This window comes from Hemibagrus wyckioides, linkage group LG26, assembly GCF_019097595.1.
Source record: "Hemibagrus wyckioides isolate EC202008001 linkage group LG26, SWU_Hwy_1.0, whole genome shotgun sequence".
NCBI classification, from domain to species: domain Eukaryota; kingdom Metazoa; phylum Chordata; class Actinopteri; order Siluriformes; family Bagridae; genus Hemibagrus; species Hemibagrus wyckioides.
In genome coordinates, this window is record NC_080735.1 from 11,958,046 (window position 1) to 11,984,121 (window position 26,076).

At 39.4% G+C, this 26,076-nt stretch overlaps 1 protein-coding gene across 1 annotated transcript in view; it reads right to left on the bottom strand.

The window, feature by feature from the left end:
* Positions 1 to 13,330: 13,330 nt before the first annotated feature.
* Positions 13,331 to 26,076, bottom strand: part of LOC131346694 (cilia- and flagella-associated protein 58-like) — a 31,418-nt gene continuing 18,672 nt past the window's right edge. The window contains exons 14-19 of the mRNA XM_058380270.1: positions 24,162 to 24,385; positions 23,603 to 23,714; positions 21,841 to 21,945; positions 18,572 to 18,691; positions 16,574 to 16,699; positions 13,331 to 13,441 (exon numbers count right to left, since the gene is read on the bottom strand). Of these exons, the coding sequence (XP_058236253.1) occupies positions 13,331 to 13,441; positions 16,574 to 16,699; positions 18,572 to 18,691; positions 21,841 to 21,945; positions 23,603 to 23,714; positions 24,162 to 24,385 (798 nt within the window). The remainder of the gene's footprint in view (positions 13,442 to 16,573; positions 16,700 to 18,571; positions 18,692 to 21,840; positions 21,946 to 23,602; positions 23,715 to 24,161; positions 24,386 to 26,076) is intronic.

A 26,076-nucleotide genomic window follows, 5' to 3' on the forward strand; every position in this document is an offset into this window, starting at 1 on the left:
AGTCAATCATGGGTGGCTAAGCTCAGGCATGTTCAGGTGGACGGATCATGCCATCCTGTGTGTTAAGTTACTCCCTGACATTGCATGAGCAGAAATTTGTAAATATGAAGTCAACTGGTTTCACAAGTCTTGGAGAAAGCATGTGAAACCAGCTCTAAAATCTAAAATCACACAGTTCTAAAATGTTAATACAATAAAGTATAATATTAATCAATCAATATAATTAAATAATAAAATGAAATATTAATAAATAATAAATAAAAAAAGTCATATCATTGTTCTCCAGGATGTGCTGTTATCTATTTTAATCAATTTTGTGGTGGTTATAGGATCATACCAGTCATTATTTTAACTCCCTGTGTAAGAAGAAACCAAACTGAACATTCTGAAAAAAGTGTGTTTTACAGTCTGTAACACTTCAGAGTCACCATCATCACAATTATGTTACAGAAAATGGCCCGGGTTTTTATTACCTACCTACCGTGATTAATGGTAAGATGAATATGAAGGTTTCTACGTGTCATAAGAGCACCAAGGTCATCAGGTTTCACCACAGAAGGTATATTCAGAAATAAATATGTCCATGTAGCTCTTAAGAATGATGAAGAGCTGAAAAATCGGTAGATCATGCCCTTTTATTGTGTTGGTATATTGGCTGTTTTTTTTTTCAGGTTTTTAATAAGAACACTTTATTGGTTTTAGTGCATTGGTTTAGTGCTTTTCTTTTCTTCACATATCTTAGCTTGTTAGTAAGCTGGGGTCAGAGCACAGGGTTAGCCATGATATAGCATACCTGGAGCAGAGGTCTTGGACAAAGGCCCAACAGTGGCAGCTTGGTGGTGATGGGTCTTGAACTTACAACCTTTTGATCTGTAGCCTAGAGCCTGAAGCACTGAGAGCTATAAAACACTACTGCAGCTTATATATATGTTAGAGGGGGGAGGCTACAGCTACAGTTTATATGTTAGAGGGGGGAGGATTTTGGATTTAAGATTGACATGTTAACCAATGAATAAGCAAGACACTGTTTTTCCTTCCATAAAACTGATTTCTTGATTGTGGACATCACCACACTGCCTGGTTCCATATTTTGCAATTGAACTGAGCTTTACGAACAAGTTAGCTGAGAAAATTGGAAGTCTTGCATTGAGAATCATGGAAGTATTTTCAATGGACAATAATATCAGGACAATGAGAATGACCTCAATCATTCCCAGTGTTATACTTTATACTATAGTTTGGAGGTGCACACACATGTAACCAGGTTATGGTAACTTTTTTCCATTTTGTATGAATCTAACATGATTTACCGTTATTTTTTATTTGTTTTTACTTCACAAAGCCCTACTATTTTAACAGGGTTGCCTTTTTATGTCCATTGTATACAAGAAATAAAATGCAATGGGTGTGCTTTTATAGGAAGCTAGGAAGTAACAGGCTATTGTGATGCAGTCTAAAGTTGATGAATTACAATAATGTTTTATTTTATACCACAGCAATTTATCAAGTTATTAATTTTTTTTTAATAATTAAAGGACTACACATTGTCCATTTACAGTTATACTGTATGGGTAGACATTTGTGGACACTCAACCATCAGTTTTATTACATTTGACAATCTTATCTAGAGGGGCTTACATTTATCTAATTTTATACAACTTGGAAGTTAAGGGTTAGGGTACTTGCTCAAGGGCACAGCAGTGGCAGCTTGGCGGTATTAAGATTTGAACATAAGCACTAAGCTACCATATGTTACCATCATGTGGTTCTTTCCCAAGCTGTTCCCACAAAGTTGGATTCATAAACTTTTCTAGAATGCCTTTGCATGCTCTAGCTTAACAATTTCCCTTCAGTGGAACTAAAAAGCACAAACCCGTTCAAGCAAGACAATGCCCCTGTGCACCAATAGAAGTCCATGAAGACATGTACCAAGGTTGGAGTGGAAACTCGAGTGTCCTGCACAGTGTCCTGACCTCAACCCCACTGAACACCTTTGGGATGACCTGGAACACCGCACCCCAGACTTCCACTTCTAACATCAGTCCCAAACCTCACTATTGTGGACAGTCCAGTTTCCCCAATTTCATAGAAATCCACATTATCTATAGTTCAGTTGAGATCTTCCTATTGTTCCTATATATTAGAAAACTTTCTTGTAAGTTGACTAACAGTTTCAACAGCAATCCATTCAGGGAACACACAGACCAAAGATGAGACTGCATGCAAGCATTTATTTCTATATCATGGTTTGGCACAGTCTGTAAACATCAATTTAAAGAAAACAAACAGAACTGCAGATTTTTTAGCCAAGTCGCCACTTCTATTGTTTGGGTTGGCATTTACTCACAGAGAGAGAGGGAGGGAGGACTCAGGTGTGCAGTGTTGGTCATTACCACTCTAACTCATCCTTGACCACCTCTTTTCCAGTGCACAGTTTCCTTTTTCCTTCTGACCCATACAACGCCCAAGGACTGCGGCAGATCAAAATATTTCAAGGCAAAATCAACCTTCTGCATGACTGTAAGAAAACTGCATATTCAGAGGATCAGTGGGATTAAAGGATAAATGGATCAGACAATGAATACTTGCAGGATGGCTTAAACACAAGGTAGGTCTAGTGAGGAGCTGCAGTTCTCATATTTTGTTTCCATCTATATTTGAGATCATTCATGGTTTCACTGACTGCTTTGTGACTAGTATTTGTGTAGTATACCATTAATCTATTCTAGTTCAGACCCCACACTTTTATTCCAACACACATTTTTTAGTTAAGTCTGCCTCCATTCAGAGACTGGATAAACATGTCTGTTCAATCAATAATTGTGAATAAAACTGAGGTTGATATGTGGAGACATAAAAAGCTACATAGATACCGTAGATGCCTTAGTTGTTGCTAGAATTGCTAGAGCAAGAATTTCTCATAAGACAACAGATGCCACTCTACCATCTGATCAAATTAGCTGTTTTTCCATTTTATATTCAACTGATTATCTAACTAAAAATCTTGTCCGTATCTACTGGATATTTGGGCAAACCAGTGGTGTGTAAGCTAATATCAATTCACAGTGAGACTAAACTCATCAGAAACAGAAAAGTGTGGCCAAGTGTTTTAGTGCTCTTAATACTATTAACACTTAGAACCACCAAATCAGGGAAAAATAAGGATTTTTTTACATGATAAACCAAAATGTGCCACAAAGCGATCACATGGCTGATCCAGCTCATCTCTCATTTTAAGATTATTTTATGGCTCTAGGACTTGTTTTAGGAAGAAGAATAATCCTGATCTGGTAAGATATGATAAGACATATAAAAACAATCGACCTGATCAACTCTGTCTACATCTCTCAATCACAAATGTAAGCATAAATCCTAAAACTGATCTTCATATATTTCAAATACTTGAAACATATTAACTAAGAACTGAGGCTGAGTTAAAGATTAGCTGAACGGTATTACACAGAATACTAAGAGGAAAACAGATATTTTCAGGGCTTTCTTCCATAACAAATGATTCCTCTTTCTCTTGTTTTGAAGTGTCAATGATTCTTGCATCTAAAGGTAAGAATGGCAAAATTTTTGCAAAACATCTTCGTACAACATACGGAGAAACGAAGAGGGTGACACCTTTAATCTGTTAAGTCTTAGCATAAAAAAACATCTATGTTTCACATCTAAAAGAACAGATTTACCCTTCATTATATTTCAACCTTCCGATATCTCAAACTAAGTTCACAGCTAGCTTATCAACAACTCCGCAGCGCACCATCTGTGAACAAAGGCCTTCAGTATGACCCACTTTTGCTCCCATTCGAAATTCATTATCTTCTCAGTTGCTCTCTTATTGCTTACTGTGAGGCAAACAGACTCTGAAGAATATAGACACTGAAACAGTCAGATTTGGGACGAACAATCTTGAAACTTAATTTAGCATCTTTCTGCTCCACATATGGTGACTAAACATAGCCAAACGTCTCGAGCCATAAAAGCAAACGGAAATAGTTTGAAGTACAAAAAAAGGAAACAAGGTAGGCAGCAAAACATTTTAAATAAGCAACTTTATTCAAATGAGAAGAAAAGAGGGCTCATAAAAGCAGTTTATATTTTCCACCGAAGACCCTTGTGTAAGGACTCGTCAGAGGCAGGAGTGTCTGAATCCATAAGCAGATCTTTATTGTAAAACACAGAAATCCCCCACCCCCCAAGATCACCTCCTGGTGTTCGACGACGAGGACGTCCCCGTGGGCGAGGACCGGGTCTGCTGGGAAAGTTTCGGTGAAACTCCTCCATGAGTGTCGGGTCTAGAATGTCCGCCGCATTCACCCAGCAGCGTTCCTCTGGGCCATACCCCTCCCAGTCCACCAAATACTGAAGGCGGTTACCACGACGACGGGAGTTGAGGATAGTGCAAACTTGGTAGGCAAGGGAACCATCAATATCCAGGTGAGGGTTAGGTTCATGGGAAGTGGGGCCAAGGTTATGGGGCTCGTGACAGGGTTTGAGTAGAGAGACATGAAATGTGGGTGAAATATGATAGGAAGCAGGTAGCTCCTGACGGTAAGAAACAGGGTTGATCTGGCGAACAATCTTGAACAGACCTATGAATTTAGGGCTGAGCTAATTGCAGGGCAATTTTAGGCTCAGATTCTGTGTGGAGAGCCACACTCTCTGGCCCAACTGGTAGTTCGGGTGTGGATGTCGCCAGCTGTTGGCCTGGATCTCCTGTCTCCTGATCACCCTCTGAAGATGGACATGTGCTCGTTCCCAGACCTCTTGGCTCCGTCTGTGCCAGTCATCCACCGTGGGGACGTCAGAGGGTTTTCCGGACCATGGAAACAGCGGGGGCTGATAGCCTAACATACACTGGAATGGGGGCAAGCCGGTGGAGGAGTGGAGTAACAAGTTCTGTCCGTATTCCGCCCAGGGAAGAAAATCATTCCACCGGTGTTGTTCCCTGCTGCAATATGTCCGGTCAGAGACAATGTCCTCAGGAAGGCCATTGTTCCGGAAAACATTCTGGAATATTGCTTGGGCGCCATAGACGTGGGTCTGAATCAGTTTACAGGCCGTTGAAAACCGGTCGACTACCATTATGACTGTAGTGAACCCTTGAGAGTCTGGGAGATCTGTGAGAAAGTCTATAGATAGGTGAGACCAGGGTCACTGTGGGATGGGCAATGGTTCTAACAGGCCTTCAGGTAGATGGCAGTTTGTTTGGGATTGGGCACAGACTGGACAGGATTGGACAAACACCTCTATGTCTCTCTTGAGAGATGGCCATCAGAACCTCTGATGCAGCAGCTGGGTGGTTCACTGGATGCCAGGGTGTCCTGTACTGGGGCTCTCGTGGGCCCACCGGATCACTCTCTGGCGAAGCGCTGTGGGAGGAGGGGCTTCAGAAGAGTGGACTCGTTCAATCTCCTCCAGAATGTCCCAGCGTATGGGGGCTAGCAGGACAGATGGTGGGAGGATGGGCTTGGGGCGTGCAGGTTGTTCGATGGTTTCGTGAATTCAAGAGAGAGCATCTGCTTTCCCGTTCTTGGACCTGGGGCGATAAAAGACTTGAGACGGGAGAAGAACAGAGCCCACCGGGCTTGGTGTGGGTTGAGGCACTTAGCCTCATGGGGATATGTGAGATTATGATGATCAATAAGGATCAGGAATGGTTTATTGGCCCCTTCCAATCAGCGTCTCCATTCCTCCAGAGCGGCTTTCATGGCGAACTTCCAGTTCCCCACATCATAGTTAACTTCTGCCGGTGTGAGTTTTCCAGAAAAGAAGGCGCATGGGTGCAGTTTGCCGGAGTCAGGTTGGCATTGGAAAAGTACCGCCCCGATGCGACAATTCGAGGAGTCTACCTCCACTGTATGTGAGCTGAGGAAAAGCTTCATTTTAGTCTCGGAAACGCCGCTCTGGCTTGATCAGTCCATCTCAGCTTCGGTGGTTTACCCTTTAACATTGAGGTCAATGGGCTGGCTATGGTGCTGTAGTTGTGGATGGGTCGGCTGTAGAAGTTAGCAAACCCCAGGAATCGGTGCAGTCCCTTGATTTTGGTGGGCTCTGGCCAGGATGTGATGGCAGACAACTTAGATTGATCCATCTCTACTCCATTCTATAAAATCACATACCCCAGGAACGTCATGGAGGGTTAGTGGAATTCACATTTCTCCAGCTTCACGAAAAGATTATGCTTAGCAAGGAGAACTGCACGAAGATGGGTAATATGCTGTTCAAAGTTGGTGGAGTGGATCAAGATGTCATCTATGTAAGCAAAGACATATTGGTGTAGCATGTCTATGCAAACCTCCTTTATGAGGGACTGGAACACTGCTGGGGCATTAGTAAGTCCATAGGGCATGACCAAGTACTCGTAATGTCCATGAGTAATGTGAAATGCCGTTTTCCACTGATCCCCCTTCCTAATCCTGATTAAGTTATAGGCACTGCGCAGGTCAAGCTTGGTGAACACTTTGGCCCCTTTTAACTGTTCGAGAGCTGCTGGAACTAAGGGAAGAGGGTAAGGGTAGGGCACAGTGATTGAGTTCAGGCCCTGGTAATCAATGCATGGCTGAAGGCCCCCATCTTTTTTTCTCCACAAAGAAGAAGCCTGTTGCTGCAGAAGAGGTCGAGGCCTGGATATATCCAGTTGTGAGAGCCTCCTCGATGTAGCCCTCCATGGCTTTTTTCTCCGGGAGAGAGAGAGGGTAAACATTTTTAAATGTCTCTTTGGTGGCATGGCGTTGGGGAGGAGTTCTATGGCGCAGTACCAGGGTCTGTGTGGAGGCAGCTTGGTGGCTTTTTCTTTACTGAAAACCTCCTGTAAATCTTGGTATTCCCTTGGGAGTGTTATCAAGCTGGAAGACTCAGGGCTTTCAATGGAGGTCGATAAACATGGGCATGGAGTGTGATCATGAAAACAGTTCTTTACACAGTAGGTGGACCATTTTAGTATGTCTCCCTCTTTCCAGGAAATGCAAGGGTCACAAAGCTGTAGCCAGGGGAGGCCTAAGACAACAGGGTTAGATGGAGAAGAGATGACATAGAAAGTAAGTCTTTCGCGGTGGAATAATCCGATCTGTAATTCCAAGAGCGTAGTTTGGTGCGTAAGGAGGCCCTCCCCAATGGGCTGATCATTGATCTCAGTGGTGGGGTGCACGGAATGGTGGGTGGGTGCAGCTCGTGAACCAGGTTGCTGTCAATGAGGCTGACCGCTGAACCAGAGTCAATTAGCGCTGTTATAGAAAAGCGAGAGTCAGCATGGAGTAGTAAAGCAGGAAGTGAAACCTGACCTGTGACGGGGTTTTTCTGGACAGTAAAAGACTCTGTGACCTGGTTTCCCGCAGTAGTAGCAGAGGTGGAGCTGGGTACGGCATTCGCGCTCCTCCTCAGAAACACAAGTTTGCCCCAGTTGCATGGGTTCAGAGGTGTCTTCCCTGGGATAGTGGGCATCCATCATATGGCGAGGCACGGAACGTGAAGTGGAGGCTTGAGGTCTATGCTGGCAGTGTAGGTTATCCAACTGGATGGTCGTGGAGATATATTGCGACAGCATCACACTGGTGTCTCTGCACGTCATTTCTGCTTTCAGTTCTGGGTTGAGCCCTTCCCAAAACAACGCCATGAGAGCTGGAGCATTCCACCCTGATTGAGCCGCCAGCATGCGGAATTTAATGGCAAAATCTGCAGCGGTGTTAGACCCCTGACGTAATTCGAGGAGCTGTAGCAAAATGTCTTTACCCCCAGCCGGGTACTCGAAAACCTCCTTTATCAAGCCTGCAAAATAGTTGGCTGACAACTTGACTTGTGGATCAGTGTCCCAAACAGCTGAAGCCCAATCCAGCGCTTTACCCGTCAGCAGCAATAGCATGAACGTGCCTGGTAGTCTCACTGCCATAGGCTTCCAGTTGTTGTGCAAAGAAGTTTTCACAATGATGCAGGAAACCTCGACAGCGGTCGGCAGATCCATCAACCTTCTCAGGAAGAGCGAAACAGGGTAACTCACTGCGTGGTGGAGGCGCTGGTGCCGTGGCGGCTGCTTGGCTTTGCGATTGCTGCTGGAGTTGTTGATGGTGGCTTTCAAAGAATCCACTTCCGCCTGGAAGAACGCCTCCAGAAACAGCAATGATAAAAAAAAGAGGAAATAGAAAGTGACAATATGGAGCAATTCCCAAGGGAGAAGTGGGATCATTATTTGCCGAGTGTGACAGCCAAACAAAATGGCGCTTTTTTATGGGATGATGAGGCATATTTCAGCTCTGAAACTGCTTCCAAACAAGGTTATAGGAGCAAATTTTTAAATGTTAAATTTTTTTTTTTAAATGTTAAATGTTCCAACCAATATGCAGTGGGATGTAATAAGATAGTAAAGTGCCCAAAGCAATGCACCTTGGAATGACAGGTTCTGACAGAGTCAGGCTGCAGTACATTTCTAAAAATAATAAAGCAAATAATATGCGGGTTATTACACTGAATTTGACTACATGCTACTTGTCTGATACAGAGAAACTAAATGAAATGGTAAAGAAGTGCAGACTAGTGATGTTACCAATTTATTTTTATATTTCAAGAGATTCAAGAAGCTTTGTCATTTCAACCACATATAGCTGACGCAGTACATAGTGAAATGAAACGTTTCTTCAGGACCTGGTGCTATATAAACATACAACATAAAGATCAAATACGAAAAAAAACAACACAGAGCTAGGACTAAGGTTTATGTCCTAGCCACATAAAGTGCAAAGTGTGCAACTAGGTGCAAACAGAGCAAAGACAATACAGTGCAAAAACAGTAGGTACAAAAGAAAAAGACAACACAAAAACAAGACACTTAGCACCGAAAGAAAAAGAACATGTGTAGTGAAATGTAAAAAATGAAATGTACAGAGCAGCAGCGGTTGAGTTAGTGCAAATAGAAATAGACATAAACATAAATATAAACACAGCAGTGTAATGAAATAATAACAGGGTTTGAGGTAGGAAATCTAAGGCATTGAATACATGTACTGCTACAACATAGGACAGAAGAGCAATGCACCAGACACCAGAATCTGTTTTATTATTTTTATTATTATTTTAAATTTATTTACACATGAACATTCAATGTTCAAAGGAGATTTTCAAGTGGCTTTGTCAGTCCGGTATCCTTTTCCAATTCCTATTCCCAATTGTGAAAAGACCATAATAATAATAAGACAATTTCAGTATCCTTTTTTACCTTTATATCCTTTTAAAAGCTTCATCATGTGCAAAAGCCTAGGAAAATCATTTATATTATAGATCAATCAAATTCCAATTTTTATTTGTCACATACACAATCGTACACAGTATGATATGCAGTGAAATTCTTACATAATACCTGCCCAGCGAGAATGGTCTTACATTCGTCGCCAACCGGATGGTTGAAATTTTGAAATTTCAAAAATTCCTGAAATTTTGTTCAACACACTGAGCCAGGGTAATGGGCCAATCAGAAGATACACAGTCCGTTGGAGACAAAGAACACACAGATTTGAATGATTTAGATTTTGTCTATTTACTTTTATAATTGTTGTGAATGATAATTAAAACATAATAAATGGTGAATAGTAAATGAGCAGATGGTAAGGATACACATGAAATGTCAACAGAGAAAACAACCAAACTTCTGCTTGGAGTTCATCAGCAGAAGAGACGGTGAATCGATGGAAAAACAAAAGTTGAAGATTCCGACTCAGTCTATGGGTGGCTCGCCATCTTTTTCTTAACGCGGATTGATGCATCCACACCAGTTATGTAACTCACGGCAGAAAATTCCATTTTTAATGCACACAACAAAACTGGCCTGTACACACGGGATAACATTCTTAGATATCTCACATACTGTGTCAATAGTATTCACCAAAATTAATGTTCATTACTCACAGCAGAGGCCATACTTCACATTCAATAAACGTATTACTTCAATTTAAACACATAGGAATACAATACATAGTTTCAATTCATCACATGAACAAAAATAAATCTGCTACTCACCGATTCCTCTGAATTAACTGTTTTACAAATCTTTACACTCAGTTACAGAGAGTTTGTTAGTATTTTAGCTCTAGACAAATCATCTACTTTATTTAATCATTATGGAAAAAGAAAACTCCCCAGTTATTTTTTCTAAAATAACTTGTTTCTTTCCTCAAAATTCTCAAGCTTTATTCACACACAGTGTCTGTTTCTTTTCTCTCTCTATTGACTTTTTTTTCTGTCTGCACTTCCAGTAGGAGGAGTTAGCTTTGCTGCTAAGGTCACTCAGTTGGGCAATTTACACCTGCAGCAGTAATTCAAACTATGATTGGATAAATTTTACTGCAGTAATTTGCATATTATTAAGATGATTAATAAAGAATTATTTTTCTTCTCAATTTTTCTGTCTTTCTTTATATATAGATTCACTATGTAGGTGAATATAGTAAAATAATTTTTAATTGGAGTGCAAATTAACTAATTTGAGTCTGGGTTACACTTACACGACTGTTTTTGACCCTTGAAAAGGAAAAAGGAATAAGGATGTAAAATGCCAAAGGTAGAATACAATATAAAATATAAAAACTACAGTTATGAAAATTTTTACAGTAAGTAAAATAAAATATAAATAAAATATAAATAAAATAAGGTATGAGTAGAAATATGTATAAAAATGTAAAAAGTACAACTGTAAAAAATAAAAAAACTGTATAAAGTGTGTGAAATGTGCAATGTCATGTATGTGCAAAGTGTGTGAAATGTGCAAAGCAGCAGTACGGGGTGGTCATGGAGTGAAATGAAATGATGAGCAGCCGTGGTATTGTCCATCTTTAAAGTGCAGTTGTGCACAATAGTCCTCTTTTTATGTGAACAGGAGCTGAAATGTGCAACCTATATGTTTTATGTTTTTGTACTTCGGTCCTGCAATGTGCAAATCTACAGAGTGTTTGATTGTGGTGTGTTCCAACACATGTGTGAAGGAAACATAGCAAGTCCAGTCAGTTGAGTCCTATGTGGAGTTCTGGTTGAGAGTCCATATAGCCTGCGGGAAAAAGCTTCTCCTCAGTCTCTCTGTGTTGGCCTTCAGGGAGCAGAAGCACTTTCCTGACCTCAACAGAGGCCTTGGTCCAGCACCGCTTGTTGTAGATTGAGTGCAGGTCAGGGAGCTTGGTACGGATGATGCGCTCAGCTGATCGCTCTGAAGAGCTCGTCTGTCCTGCATGGTGCTGTTCCCGAACCAGGTTCCGAATGCTCTCTTTGGTGCAGGAGAAAAAGTTCCTAAGCACCTTAGAGGGCAGTCTAAAGTCTCTCAAGCGTCTGAGGTGGTAGAGACGCTGACGGGCCTTTTTCAACATCGGTGTTGATGTGACAGGACCCTGACAGGTCCTGCGTGATGTGAACACCGAGGTATCTGAAGCTGTCCACTCTCTCCACTGGGCTCTCGTTGATCACGGGGGTATGGTAGTTCCTCTCCTGCTTTTTGCTGAAGTCCACTATCAGCTCCTTTGTCTTGCTGACGTTAAGGAGGAGGTTGTTTTTTTTTGGCACCAGTTCTCCAGATTCCTAATCTCCTCCAGATAGGCTGTCTCATTGTTGTCGGAGATCAGTCCCACCACAACGGTGTCGTCAGCAAACTTGATGGTGGTGGAGTCATATGTGTACAATGAGTACAGCAAGGGGGGTTCAGAACACAACCCTGGGGGGCTCCAGTGCTGAGAGTGAGGGAGGCTGAGCCATGTCTGCCCATCCTGTGGTCTGCCAGTTAGGAAATTGGAGATCCATCGACACAGATATGGGCTGAGTCCCAGGTGCTCCAGCTCGGTGCTGAGTGTGGAACGAATTATAGTGTTAAACTCTGAACTGTAGTCAACAAACAGCATTCTAACATAATTCTCCTTTCTAGTGTCCAGGTGAGTGAGTGATATATGAAGGAGGTGAGAAATGGCATCATCTGTTGAGCGGTTCAGGCGGTAAGCAAACTGTTGTGGATCTGTCGGAACTCAGAGCCCCCTCCGAGTGGACATATCACCAGGTGGAACTTAGTTTGTGTCTTTTTCTTTTAGCTTTCCATAATCTTACCCAATGAACTCAATAAACTAGCAAAAACTTTTAGGAGATTTCAGTCAGCAGATGAGAAGAAGCAGGTTTCTTTATTCAGCCATGCAGTCAATCATATACATTTCTGAAGAGAGCAGCTGGTCTGAAAATTCCCAGAAATTCCCCTCTACTTATACCTCAGGCTCCCTATGGCGCCTCCTTCTTTAAATTTGAATATGTTGAGCAGTTTCCCTTTATTTTCATGTTTGAGCTAATTTGGCCCTCCTTACTTAATTTACATACTTTTACCATTTCCCATTATTTTCTTCTTTGTCCCGATACCGCCCCTAAATTGAGATCATCCTTCCCGTGATGTCACTTTTTCTCTCTCAAATTCCCCTTCTCTTTAGCCTAATTTGGAAAATTTTAAGAAAAACAGCGCTTACATATAAGCGCCCACTTCCTTGTCGACTTCATTCAACCGTGACCTCTCAAGCTGTCCACGTGGATCATTTTTAACTGTGTATGCTGTCTCCCACAACAATGTGTGAGTACCCTAACCTTTTCTCTGTTATCTGATATTTTATTAATGACTAATCTACATTAGATGCACTTTTATTCCTTTTTTTAATGTGAGTAAGCCTTGCCATTGTACTGTTGTGCATCCTTGGAGGGGGTGGATGGATGGGTGGAGGTTGGATGGATGGGGTGGATGGGGGATGGATGGATGGGGATGGGGGATGGATGAATGGGGATGGGGTGGATGGGGGATGGATGAATGGGAATGGGGTGGATGGGGGATGAAAAGACGAATGGATGGATGGGGGATGAATGGAGGATGAAATAGCCTTTATTTGTCACATACATTACAGCACAGTGAAATTCTTTCTTCGCATATCCCATCCTTGGAGGTTGGGGTCAGAGCGCAGGGTCAGCCATGATACGGCGCCCCTGAAGCAGAGAGGGTTAAGGGCCTTGCTCAAGGGCCCAACAGTGGCAACTTGGCGGTGCTGGGGCTTGAACCCCTAATCTTCCGGTCAACGACCCAGAGCCTTAACCACTTGAGCTACCACTGCCCATAGTAGATGAATCACATTACACTACAAATATTTTAGTTATGAGTGAGAAAGCAAATACATTTAACAAAGTATGGATGGGGTGGGGAGATGGATTGGGAGATGGAGGGGTGGGGGGATGGAGGGGGGGGTGGAGGGGTGGATGGATAGGGGGTGGGGGGATGGAGGGGTGGATGGATGGGGAATGTGGGGTGGATGGATAGGTGGACGGGGGGTGGATGGGTTCAGACAAATTTGTTGCCCGGCTGTAAGTTGAAGCCTCCTCCTTTAAACCTTGATGCGTTGAGGCACTGTTGCGGGGTGTAGAAAACTCCGTCATACTCCTTTACTTTTGCCTGGGGGAAGACAGATGACAGAAAAAAAGTTAAAAGGTGCAGTAAGAAGAAATCGAACCTCACCATCATACAGGGATCAGTAATTTTTTTTTTTTTGAATTCCTAGTTCACATGTCTACTTTCTGTTAATGATTGCTTATCTGTCAGTCTAATACCATATAAAGTGATATTCATAATGTCAAAACAGGGAATTGAATCCATAATATTTCTAACAAACTACATTAACGTCATTCTTTGAATTTGTATTCTTTGTATTGTTGTGGCTTAGAGTCCTTCAGTGTTAGTCATATCATAATGTAGGCATGGTCCTTTGCAAACTAAAGTTGAAGCACATGCACACGCAATTTCTTGGTTGTCTCGGGTCTGACACCTACACACACACATACACACACTCCCAGCAGAGAACATCTGCCTCCACCCAGATTCCTTTTAACTGTTCTCCAGTGAACGCTAAGCCCTCATTTCTCATTCAGTACACTACTAGCGGCAGGACATATAAACACATACACAAACACACACTCAGATGTGCAACACGCTAATGTGCACATTTCAATGCGTTTCTTCTTGATGCCACAAACTTTTTTCTCTCCAAGATTATCAATTAAAATTCACTGGCTGTTTAATGAGCTTTCATGCTGGGAACGATGAAGACATTTGGCAACAAGCCTGAAACACACACACACACACCATCCACCTTGCAGAAGAGCTTTTCAGTGCTCAAGGACGCTGACGAGTGTTATGAGATGTGTGGAATAATTTAGCAAGAACTTTGAAAGAGTTTTGCTGCCTCCACTTCCAGAAGTAAATATGAGCTATGTGCTGAAATTAGGTTGTGGCCATGTTTGAACCATTTGGCAGAGATGGAGAGTCACAAGAAATGAAAAACAACAAAAACGACACCAGACACTACTATAACGATAAATAACAGCATTAGGGCCAAACTAATTTAAAAAACTACAAAAGCAGCAGCAGACAACATTTCTCGACTCTCACTTGTTTCGCTAATGGTACAAAAAAAGTCAATCCATTAAAAACACATCAACAGCATCCCTTTCCCGGCAGAGAATTTTAAAAAACACTTTAAAAACACATTTTGTTCATCAAAGCAAGATATAATCAAACATGATTCTAAAATTAATATATGCAAATTTCCCTGCTTTTAAATCCTCATCCAGCATATCAGCATCATCAATTTTATCAGTCAGATAAAGAATCATAATAGGGACATTTGAAATAACTTTTTTTCTCAATGCTGTTTCTAGTGTCTTGAAATGACTTTCAGCACTTTCAGCTCCAGTGACTTTGCGTTCAATTCTATTCCTACAAATGGCTACAAATTTGGTGCCTCTAAATAACTACTGATTTCTCTAAGATGGCTTTTTAGTGACGCTGTTAAAAATAGAGCCTACTTTTTATGGAAATAAAATTTTCTTTTTTTTTTAATTGAAAACTTGTTTTCCTGTTCTGCTGCTAGGATATAATGGAGCATCGTTGTCATTTAGTGACTTTTATTAGTCGCATCCCACAGTCGCATTCAGTCGCCTGCAGTTCCGCAATCAACAAGTAAACAAATGCAAAGGCTACTACAGCGACACTGACGCAACCCGGAACTTCAGCACACATCAGACAATATTAGATTTCAAATACCAAATAAATCAGACTTTTCTTTCTGACACATTAATGAATCAACTCAAAATTATGGCCATGAACCGTAATTAACTTAACAGTCATGCAGGAAGGCATTTCCTCTGTGGCGTGAAACAGACAACCACTGACTGGCAGCATGTTCAAACCGGATGTGGAGTGTTTGGTGGACACAAAGCTTACAACGTAAGGACGGAAAGAAGGATAAGAGGAAGAAGAAGGTCAAAAGTCTGACGGTGGTGGAAGTGATTTCTTACAGTGTGTCTATAATTACATGTATGCTTCGCTGTGTTGCTTAGCGGTGATGGATTGCACTTATTGCGTTTATCACAAACCTCTAGACGGATCTTCTCAAATCTAAACTCTCTTTATCGGGACATGATAGCACACACCACGTTCGCATAAAAATAATATACATTCACATCATGGAACCATGATTTTACAACAGGAAGTAATAAACCAACTTGGGTATGATGCAGTAAAGCAACAAATCTAACTCCTCCAAATGTCTCAAATGATTCCATTAGTGTGACTTGTGTGGTTCAAAGATTCTTCCAGTCAGCACTCAGTTCCTACTTCCAGTTACAGTTTGATGCTTAAAAATCAAAAGAAACAATTCTCATATATAACCTTTCATTAAATGTGGCTAAAATTATTACTGAGAAAAATTCAGGCTTGCAAGGAAGTAACAAATGAAGTAGCACTGGTGCCTCTGGTAAATGTACAGGATGTGGGGATGTGGTAGCTTAGTGGTTTTTACTGACTGGAAAGTTGTGAGTTTGAATCCCAGGTCCACCATGCTGCCACTGCTGGGCTATTAACCCTTGGTTGCATAAAATTTACAATTACAGCATTTGGCAGTTGCCCTTATCACGAACGACTAAAATTTTTATCTCATTTTATACAACTAAGCAATTGAGAGTAAAGGGCCTTGCTCAGGGGCCCAGCAGAGGCAGCGTGGTGGAGCTGGGATTTGAACATGCAACCTTCCGATCAGTAGCCCAACACCACTGAGCAGCCACATCCCCACATAAAATTAGATACATTGTAAGTATAGTGTATAATGATATTAAAGCATAAATTATAAATTAAACATTTTTTTATGTTGATTAAATGCTTATTTAATTTAAGTTGTTAGCTTGTTATGTTAACTTGTTTTAGAAGCACAAATTTGGTTCTGGGTAAAAACACCCACAATCAACAGTAGTAGTAGTTGCTACACACTCACACACAAGAGACTAACAAAGAGCAACATTAGAAACTTCAAACTCAATGTGAATGTAGGATTAGATTGTGTGTGTGTGTGCATATTCTACATGCTTGATCACAAAATCATATCTGTTACTTTCCTGAAGTTTACTGTCACTTCAAGAAAACTTGCACATGAATTATGAGCATGAACACACATTATAAAAGGTCACTATAAATAACTGGTTTAAACCTTTAATGCCTTTGGTCGTCTATAGTCTTATTCTGTCACCTGTATGCCTGTTCCTTGCGTTTCTGCATGAAATTCTTCTTCTTCACGTCCGGTAGCTCACCGGTCAGACGATCAATCTCATTCTTGTACTCCTGTGCCTGAGACTTGTACATGTTGAGCTCAGCTGACAGCAACTAAAACAAAAGGAGGACAATTCTCAAAGGCATTCTTGGTTATTTTTTCCCTTCAAACAAGCAATGGGACATTTCAGAAAGCATGGTGATATAACAGAAATGATTTATTCATTATAAGTTTGTCTAAACATGTATGTTCATTGGATATCCAATCAACTCGTACTCTGGAGCAACTTATTTAATAGATCCTAAAAAATTGCAAATCCAAAAACTACGTCATGTGACCTTTCGACATGATTATGTAGTACGTAGCGTTGCAGACGCACATCCAAGAGCTAGTGCTAGTTGAGCTTGAAAATGACCGATTGTTTCTCTAGATAAGACCCTTCTTCCACGGCTGGGATCATTTAGAGCCCTTTGAAGCTGCATTTAAACTGCATTTTGGAATTTCAAAATCACGGGCACCATAGAAGTAGATTTTTGTAGAACTTCTCCTTTAATAAGTCTGTTTATGTGTAAATGTACACACACTAATGCGGAATACGAAAGTTTAGTGATTGGCTGCTGGCGTGTGCCGTTGGAGAAAGGGAAGCAGAATTCTCCAGCATCCCAATTTTTCTCGTGCCACTTTCTTTGGTTCTGTGTAAGCATTTTTTTTTTAAGGGTTTTTCTGCAAGCCCTATTATGTCGCCCAAATGTTCTGCACCTTCTAAGGCTTCATATATACAGTACTCACTATAAATGTGATATTTATACGAATTTACCCCAAATTCATCTCGCTATATGCTTGCAAATGTTTTCTGTGTGTGTTTAAAGAGTGCAGGAGGGTAATTTGCGGCTTAAACAATAAAAAAAATAATAATTTGGGGGTGGCATTTTTTCATTTATCGCGGGTCGTCACCTGGCTTATATAACTGGCTTAACATAGAGAGAAATGGAATATATTATATTTTTCTTTTATGCTTGGAAAAGGTAGGGTGCTATCAAAATATTGTTTTTCTCCATTCCTAATTCACAGATAAGGTTTTTTTTGTATGCTTGTCAATACAAATGCACGAAAATAACAATAACCTCTAGTCACTTTAATTTATGTACAACCTTCACTTTCTATTGACACAAGAAGTCTGATACTAACTTGTTTTTAGCCCAAAAAAACCAAAAGGATTGTAAGAATAGTGTGTTATCAGGTGAACTGAAAGCCTGACTGTCTTTAAGTACAGCCGAGAAAAGGAGAAATGAGCCTTATTTCATGAGGTGAGACTGAACTGGGGTGAAAGCAATAGAAAACAATACTTATGTACCTGTGTGGTGCTGCAAGACTCTTATCTCTTATCTCCACAAATATTACTTGAGTTTGTGTTTCATTTGTTACTGTTCTTTGTGTCTTAATATCAGTTACACATTTTCCCCAAGAGGTCATTGACCCTGTGGTTCTCTATTGGGTTCTCATATAAGGATTGTGATTATCTGGCTTTCGACACTTTCTCTAACACAGTCCTGTCCAAGCAATGTTTTGCCAAAAGCAGATTAGTGAAAGGACATTGTTGCATCCAGGTCTCTTTTTTTTAGATGAAAGAATTAGGCCATTCAAAAAGCTACAGTCGCGACTGAAAATCCCAGACGATGTTAGTTCTAGCCATTTGTGACCAGGCACAAGAGCTCTTAATTAGGCAGAAGGGTAACTAATTATTCATACCCATGATAGGGAGAGTGAGGGGTGAGTACAGAGAGGGGGAAAAAAAGTGGGAAAATGTGTTTATGATCTGATAAAAGCCCTCACTGCGGCATGACATTTTGAGGCGGGGGCATGAGGGGGAGTGCGGCTCAGGGTGGATTGGCTGTCCCTTTAAAAGTGAAGGAGTAAATCATGGAGTAGAGAGAGACAAAGAGAAAGAGAGTGAGGGAGTATAAGAAAGAGAGACTCAGGCATACCATGAACTGTTTGGTCTTTTTTGTCAGTGTTTGCTGGCAGATCTGGAGTTTTTCAGCTGCCTCTGGACCGGGCTGACGAGCTAAAGTGTCCTTCAGTTTGTCAATCAGCTTCTCTTTCTCCTACACACACATGAAACACAGACACATTCATACAATAATTGTGAGTTAATAAGGTACAAATCTACATTAAACACTCTCCAGCTCCATCAGATGGATATTAAAATCCTAATTTCACCTATGAATATTCTTCCATTAAGTATGCTCGAGAGTGTGGTCTGTGCAAACATACTCCATTAAATGAAAACATCAGAGGACTGCTGGTGAAGCAGGCAGCCTGGCAGGGCTTTCTAATTCATACAGCAAAGAAATTATATGGTTCCAACTAGGCTACAATTTATTCTTGTTTATTCTTTTATAGTGACTTTTTTTTTTCTTTTCCATATTTGTAAGAAGCCTCATGCCAATTAATTAATATGATGTTCTCACATAAACAAATAAATGTTATAAACACATTCTGTATATAAGTTCTAAGGTCTGTCTCTCTTTATTTTTCTGGCAGTCAAAGACAGGTTAAATGATAAATTTGATGGTGTAGATTACCTTGAAGTGTTGTGTCATTTAATATACAGTATTAAAAATGTAATTGCTGGTAAATTGAAAGATGATCAATTATAGGAAATGAATCAACTTTTCCTTCTTCTTCTTCTATCATTGCTGATTATTTTAATGTTTTTTCCCTTTTCTTACAGTCTAATCAAAATGTTCGGTTCCGAACTTATGTAAACACTAAAAATATATATACAACACTGCTTTCTCTGTGGAGTTGAATCCCAAATGGCTATGTGCTTCCATGTATAATTAATATATTATATGATCACTAGGGAGCATTTAGAACGAAATTTACACCACACAGACAAGCATGGCTTGGCATAATAGAACACAACAGAACTAATTTGTTAAAGGTACAGATATATAAATATTAATGATAAATCTTTTAGAATGCAAAGGTCTCAGTTCAGAAAGTAATCTAGAGAGAAACAAACAAAGAAAGAAGAAAAAAGAGTGGAGATGCAATAAAAAAAAAATTAATTAAAATAATAATAATAATAATAATAATAATAATAATAATAATAGCAAGAATACACAATTATAGTAGGGTGCCTACACACATTTGGTGCTTGGCCTCAAAGTTGAAGAAGGGGAGGACAGGAAGAATTTTTTGTTCTGGAAACTGTATGATTTGGGACTGTTAGTGACAAAAGTTGGTGCTTGGGCCTAGATGGATGGACGGATTGAGAAAGGAATGAATAGATGAAGGATGGATTAAGGAAGGGATGAATAAATAAAGGATAGATTGAGGAAGCGATGAATGGATGAGGAGGGGATGAATGAATGAAGGATAGATTGAGGAAGGAAAGAAGGAAGCAAGGAAGTGATAAGAGAGAGGGGGTAAATAAGGAATTGATGAATGTAGTGAGGAAGGAAGGATTGAGGAAGGAAGGAAGGAAGGAAGGAAGGAAGGAAGTGAGAAAGGAATGAATGGATAAAGGATAGATTGAGTAAGGGATGAATGGATGAGGGATAGATTGAGGAAGGGCTATTTGGATCAGGGATAGATCGAGGAAGGGATGAGAGGGAGGGAGGAAGGAAGGAAGGAAGGAAGGAAGGAAGGAAGGAAGGAAGGAATGGATAAAGGATAGATTGAGGAAGGGATGAATGGATGAGTGACAGATTGAGGAGGGGATGGATGGATGAAGGATAGATTGAAGAAGGGATGAGAGGAAGGAAGGAAGAAAGGAAGGAAGAAAGGAAGGGAGGGATAATAGAGAGGGGGTGAGTAGGGAATGGATGAATGGAGTGAGGAAGGAAGGAATAAAAGGAGGAAGAAAGGGATGAGAGGAAGGAAGTAAGTAAGTTTTTTTTGTTAAATACTGAAGATATCCTGTTGTGTTCATAATTTCAAAATCAGTTAAATTCAAACTGCATCAATAGAGAAAAGACCAACCTCAGATTCCTGTCTGTTAAAATGTTGAGTTATTCTCTAAAGTGAAACTACATAAGAACTGCAGATTCCATTTAAACGTGTTCTTTATAATTCTATTACCGTTCCCATTCTTTTGTGCAGTGCTTTTAAAAGCATAGAGAACATTGACATGCTGCCTTCGCAACTGTGTACTATAACAATAGCTTTGTTATAAGTTTACTTTGCCAAAATTGCTTCCACTCCACATGTTCTCCTCTATTTCACAGTAAACAATATCAACAACTATAGCTTAGCTATCTGACTTTGCTATATTGCAACTGTATTTATTTCACCTTATAGACTTTATAGTTTTCACTGTTACATCTTAAGACCAGCATGTTTTGCCTTTTAAGTATAGAGGGCACTGTGATCTATACGCATTAGTCACTGAATGAATTTACATCTTTTGGATTTTCATAAAAGAAGCTCACAGCTTTGTGGTCTCCAATTTGATCCTGGGGTTTGGTTACTGTCTGTGTGGAGTTTGTGTGTTCTTACCAAAGTTCATGGTCTCTGAAAAGAATGGCAGTAGATAGTTTGTGTTTGTGTGTGTGGCCTCCACATATACCAGGACCTTGATCAGTATAAAACGTTTAATAAATGCAAATGGATGATTAAACAAATCAACAAAAGCTTGATTTTTGAGTGCTGTTTTGAAACGATTGCTTAGGCCATGATAAATTGGCAGTGTTACAATCCACTATGCCAACATGTGATCTTACACATAATATATCGACTTTTATCTGATCATTAATGGTATATTTACAGTGATCATTTAGAGGAACGGATCAAAAATGGAAAGCTTTCAATATTAAAAAACAAGGATAGTCCAATTGTCATACATCACCATGATCAAATCAATCTTGACTGGCATTTGGAATATAACTGGGCATATGAAAATGTATCTTGCATGTATTTTCATAAATACGGTTCTGTTGAATATTAGATGTCATTAATGAATTCACTTAATTAATTTGTTTTATAAATTCACAGTATACTGTATATAAAATCAAAAGAAATGGCCTAGGTCAAGATTACTTATATTCCTAAGCAGTGAACAGAAAGTGTTAAATGTTAAATAAAGCTGTTCTTCTTTAGAAAGCTTTGTGACAGAGAGAGTCTCTTCACAAGGCCTTCGCAAATCGATTCTTTGAGTGACCCGACCCCACAAGTGCTTGATGAGTCATCAGCAGCCAATAGGACGTGACGGATTGTTGTGGGTTGAGAATGAAAGCAGGGTGTTTACCAGGAGTAGACGATCTTGCTGCTCTACCTCCTTCCTTTTGGATATCAGGTCCCACTGAAGACAGTGAATCCTCCGGATCAGCTCAAAGGTGTCCGGGTCACTCGCCTGCAGGGAAACCAGAGGGAGAGAAGAAAAAGAGAGAGAGTTATAGAGAGGGAATCAGAAATGAGGCGAGGAGACAGAATGAAAGAGACTAAAACCTTAAATGTGTTGACTTTAAGGCAATTTCTCAAGGAGCTGTGGGACAAATGTCTGATGTCTTTCACTATCAGAAGAGAACTGAGAACATGTATAGGCTAAGGGCCACTAATAGCAACTTCCACTAGGTGTCTGTTTATGATCAACTGTCTGATGAAACGATATGATGCATTACAGTATGATGCAATTTATGTCATTTAGCAATAAAGTGTTGACCGTACTATAAGATTTAATGGCTATCTTTTAAATAAATTATGCCCCTACATTAAATTAATAAATCAAATAAATCAGTGTTACTTATATATCTTGCTATTATTCCGATGAAAGACCTTCTACAGTCAGTGCCATGCTTGTGACTTCTTCCTTAATTACTTATAAATGAAATTCAAGCATTTAGTTATGAAAGTTGGAAGTATAACATCTAAATTGAGTTACATTTCATATGAAACATAGTCTGTATTCACTCCTCCCTGAATAATAATTTGCTGTTAATTATGTTTGCATCTAAGAACTGCTGCTGCAATCATAAAAGATTCATTCCAGGCCTCCTATTTATACTTTCTTTATATTTCTATAACACTATATTGTAATGATTTATAATCCCTCTATCATGTGTCACCCAGAATAGGTTACTTTTTGAATGTTGGCTCTGGTTAAGGTGTCTTCCTCAGCGAGTTTTTCTTGCTACGAAAAGCACTGGCTTGCCCATCACAAGCTACAATTTGGTTCTTCAACAAGGTTGAACACTTTTTTAAAAAGTGCCTTACAAATAAAACTGAATTGAATTTTCCATTTGAAACCAACTGAACCATTACATTATTCCAATAAGTAAAAAAAAGTTCAAGACTAGGCTGAAATTAGGAAGACGGAGGATCGAATCTGCCCAAAAGATTAGTCATTTATCCTGTATTCAGCGCCAGGCAATTAAGGAGTGGTAGGTCATGCCCCCTTCACATTTCTTTAGGGAACAAAAAAATTTGAAAGCGATGGAAAGAAAATGTGACTGAAGATGCATTTAGCTTTGTATCATTAGTAAAGTATAAATGTTGTGTTGGCCAAAATAAAGATTTCTTTTATTGATTTACTTGCCTCCCAGTAGATACTGGTTGTGTGATACGAGTCAGTGAATTGTTACACCCAGAATCCATACAGTTATGTATCATATGAACAGGATAAAAATTTCAAGATATATGTCTGTTAAGCAATGGTGCTTGAAGGGTTTGTGGATGTGGTGCATTACGGTAGTAGGTCATGTGACCATATTTAGGCTTTATCTTTGCATGAACCTCAGTAATCTTTACAACATTTGTTATTCTGATATCTTTTATATTTTATCTATATTTGAGCAAGAGATAATAGAAAAGACAGATAACTAAAGTCTCTCCATACTGAAATATCCCACAGAATATAATGGAATCCTTAGGAACATGTTAGTTCAGACAGGATGTATATTACCTGTATCTTATCTGTAGTCCAGATAAGACTGGACACCCCTGCCTGAAATACCCCAAGTAGCCCAGTCTGAACAGGGCTTTATAGGCTTTATTGTTCATAGTGCACACACCTCTAGTCGTCTCCAGCGATGAACATTCATGGGATTTTCAAGCTCTTCTTGCAAGCTTTGACATCTTGCTTGCTCCTTAAGCAGCTCCTTTTGCGTGTAAGACACCTCCTGCCTATAGACAAAACAGAACAGACAGACATAAGACACACAACTACTCACCAAAACTGGGCAAAGGTCCAAACAGCACAAAGATTAGTGTTAAATGTTTAAGCTATGTTAATAAATTAATCCAAAAATAAATAAAACATAGTGTTGTATTCTTGTTTCTCATGCAAAACATCAGACCAGAAGTAACTCTGTCTCTAGAAACCGGCCTACTCTTTGGCATGATGCATGAATAAAGCCAGGTAATTGAAGTAAAGGCTTGATATTGGAAAGGATTGGATGATTTGGGTCTTGATCGTGATTTGATCACTTTCAGTTTTTTGGAATCAACATTTACTTGGCCTCATTCCCTTTAAGACTCTCAGCCAGTCTGAATCTTGGACGTATCTTGGACAATGGCAATCTGGACTATAGCCCAACTATAAACAGCTGAAAAGTATGAAGTCAAACCTACTTGAGTTTTTCCACATTGGATGCAGTTTTGTTGAGGACTCTCTTCTCCCTCCGCAGATTAATGATCTCAAGCTTGAGCACACGCATGTCCTCCACCCTCTGGTTGTACTGGATCTCGCCTTTTTTCAAGATGGACTGCTGGATTTTGATCTTCTCATCAAGCACTGACAGTTCATCGTTCCTCCGCACCAGCTGAGTCCCGAGATTATCCCGCTCGCTGATTACCTTAACACCAGAAAAATGTTTAAAAAAACAGAAACATGAGACAAAACTAAGCAAAAGCACTAAACAATCATGAAAGATGGTGGATGTAATTATTAAACACTACTAATATAAATGTTTTCATATACTGTGCTGATAGTTTCACATGTTTTAATACATAGGGAGAAAAGAATGTATATAGGAAGGTATATGACCCACACCTACTGAGAGACACAAACACTGCTCTAATTTTATTTTGGGATAAACTTCAGTCCATAAACCAAGAAAGCGTCTTTTCTTCTGAAGATCAAATACCTTTGTCTATTTCCAGCTTCAGCTGAACTCTTATCTAACTCCTGTGTGAGTGCACCGTTCTGTGCAGTGGATGACAGTATCTTTCCCTTTACATAATGTAATGCAATCTCACCGCAGAGCTGCCTGTCTATTTAAAACCATACCTTAACCCAAAAAAAAAAAAAAAATATATATATATATATATATATATATATATATATATATATATATATATATATATATATATATATATATATATATATATATATAGAACGTGTAACTTTGAAACAAAATTCTAACTAAAACACATGAACCAAATAGGGCCATATAGGGCCTTATGTACATATAGGGCCAGATGTAGTAAGTTGTTTGAATCTAATTTTAGACACAACTGAATTAAAAAAAAAAAAAAAAATGTAGAAAACTGACACAACCCAAACTTTTTGTGTCATGTACAGTATGTGGTGACGTGATATAAAAGATGATTTATTCTTATTTGTTATCTATTCTTTCTATTCTATACATTAGCTCTGTACATAATGATGATAATAATCAATAAATAAATTAATAAAATATTATTAATAATTACTTTTGTATTATTATTTTATTATTATTATTATTATTATTATTATTATTGTACGAGAATTGATGTTTCATGTTTTAGGACATGAGTCTAGGCAACTATGTGTTTAAATACACACTTGTATTACATTGGCTTGCTTTTGTAACATAGATCTGGCAAGTCTGGTTATAAAGATTATATCATGAATACCTAATTCAATTTTGTTTCATATAAGAAAGAAATTAAACTGACTAAAAGAATGATTAACTGATTAAAAGAATGAAACATACTAAACAGGACTGTTTTGACCTTCTGGCCTTTCTAAATCTAATGCTGCAATAACATTTATACACACATTTATAATAGCATTTTATGAGTGATGGCTGCTAACCATATTGGATGGGGGGGGGGTTAAAGGTCCTTGTCAGTAGCAAATGTCAGTAGTAAATGTTACATTTATGAAGCTATTATGGCTGAGCCTTTCAAAAACAAAACTTTCGGCTCTGTAGCTTATTACTGGTAATTGCACTTTGACTAGACAGTGTTTAGTGTATAACATCTCTCAGGGTACAGGGTGGGTATACATCTAGACTCTTCTCTGTTCTGGCACCTAGGTGGTGGAATGAACTTTCCCTGAATGCCGAATAGCTGGGTCACTGGCCGTCTTTAAAAGATGGGTGAAGACCTACCTCTTTCTGAAACACTTACAGTAGTTATTATTTTTTCCTGTTTTACTTTATATATGTGTTTTTTGTTGTTGTTTTTAACAGCCCTGGGGTTGACAATTTCTTCAATTTTACATCTTTAGTGTGTGAGAGTGTGTATTAAGTATTAAATACTAAGTGTTGTACAGTTAGTG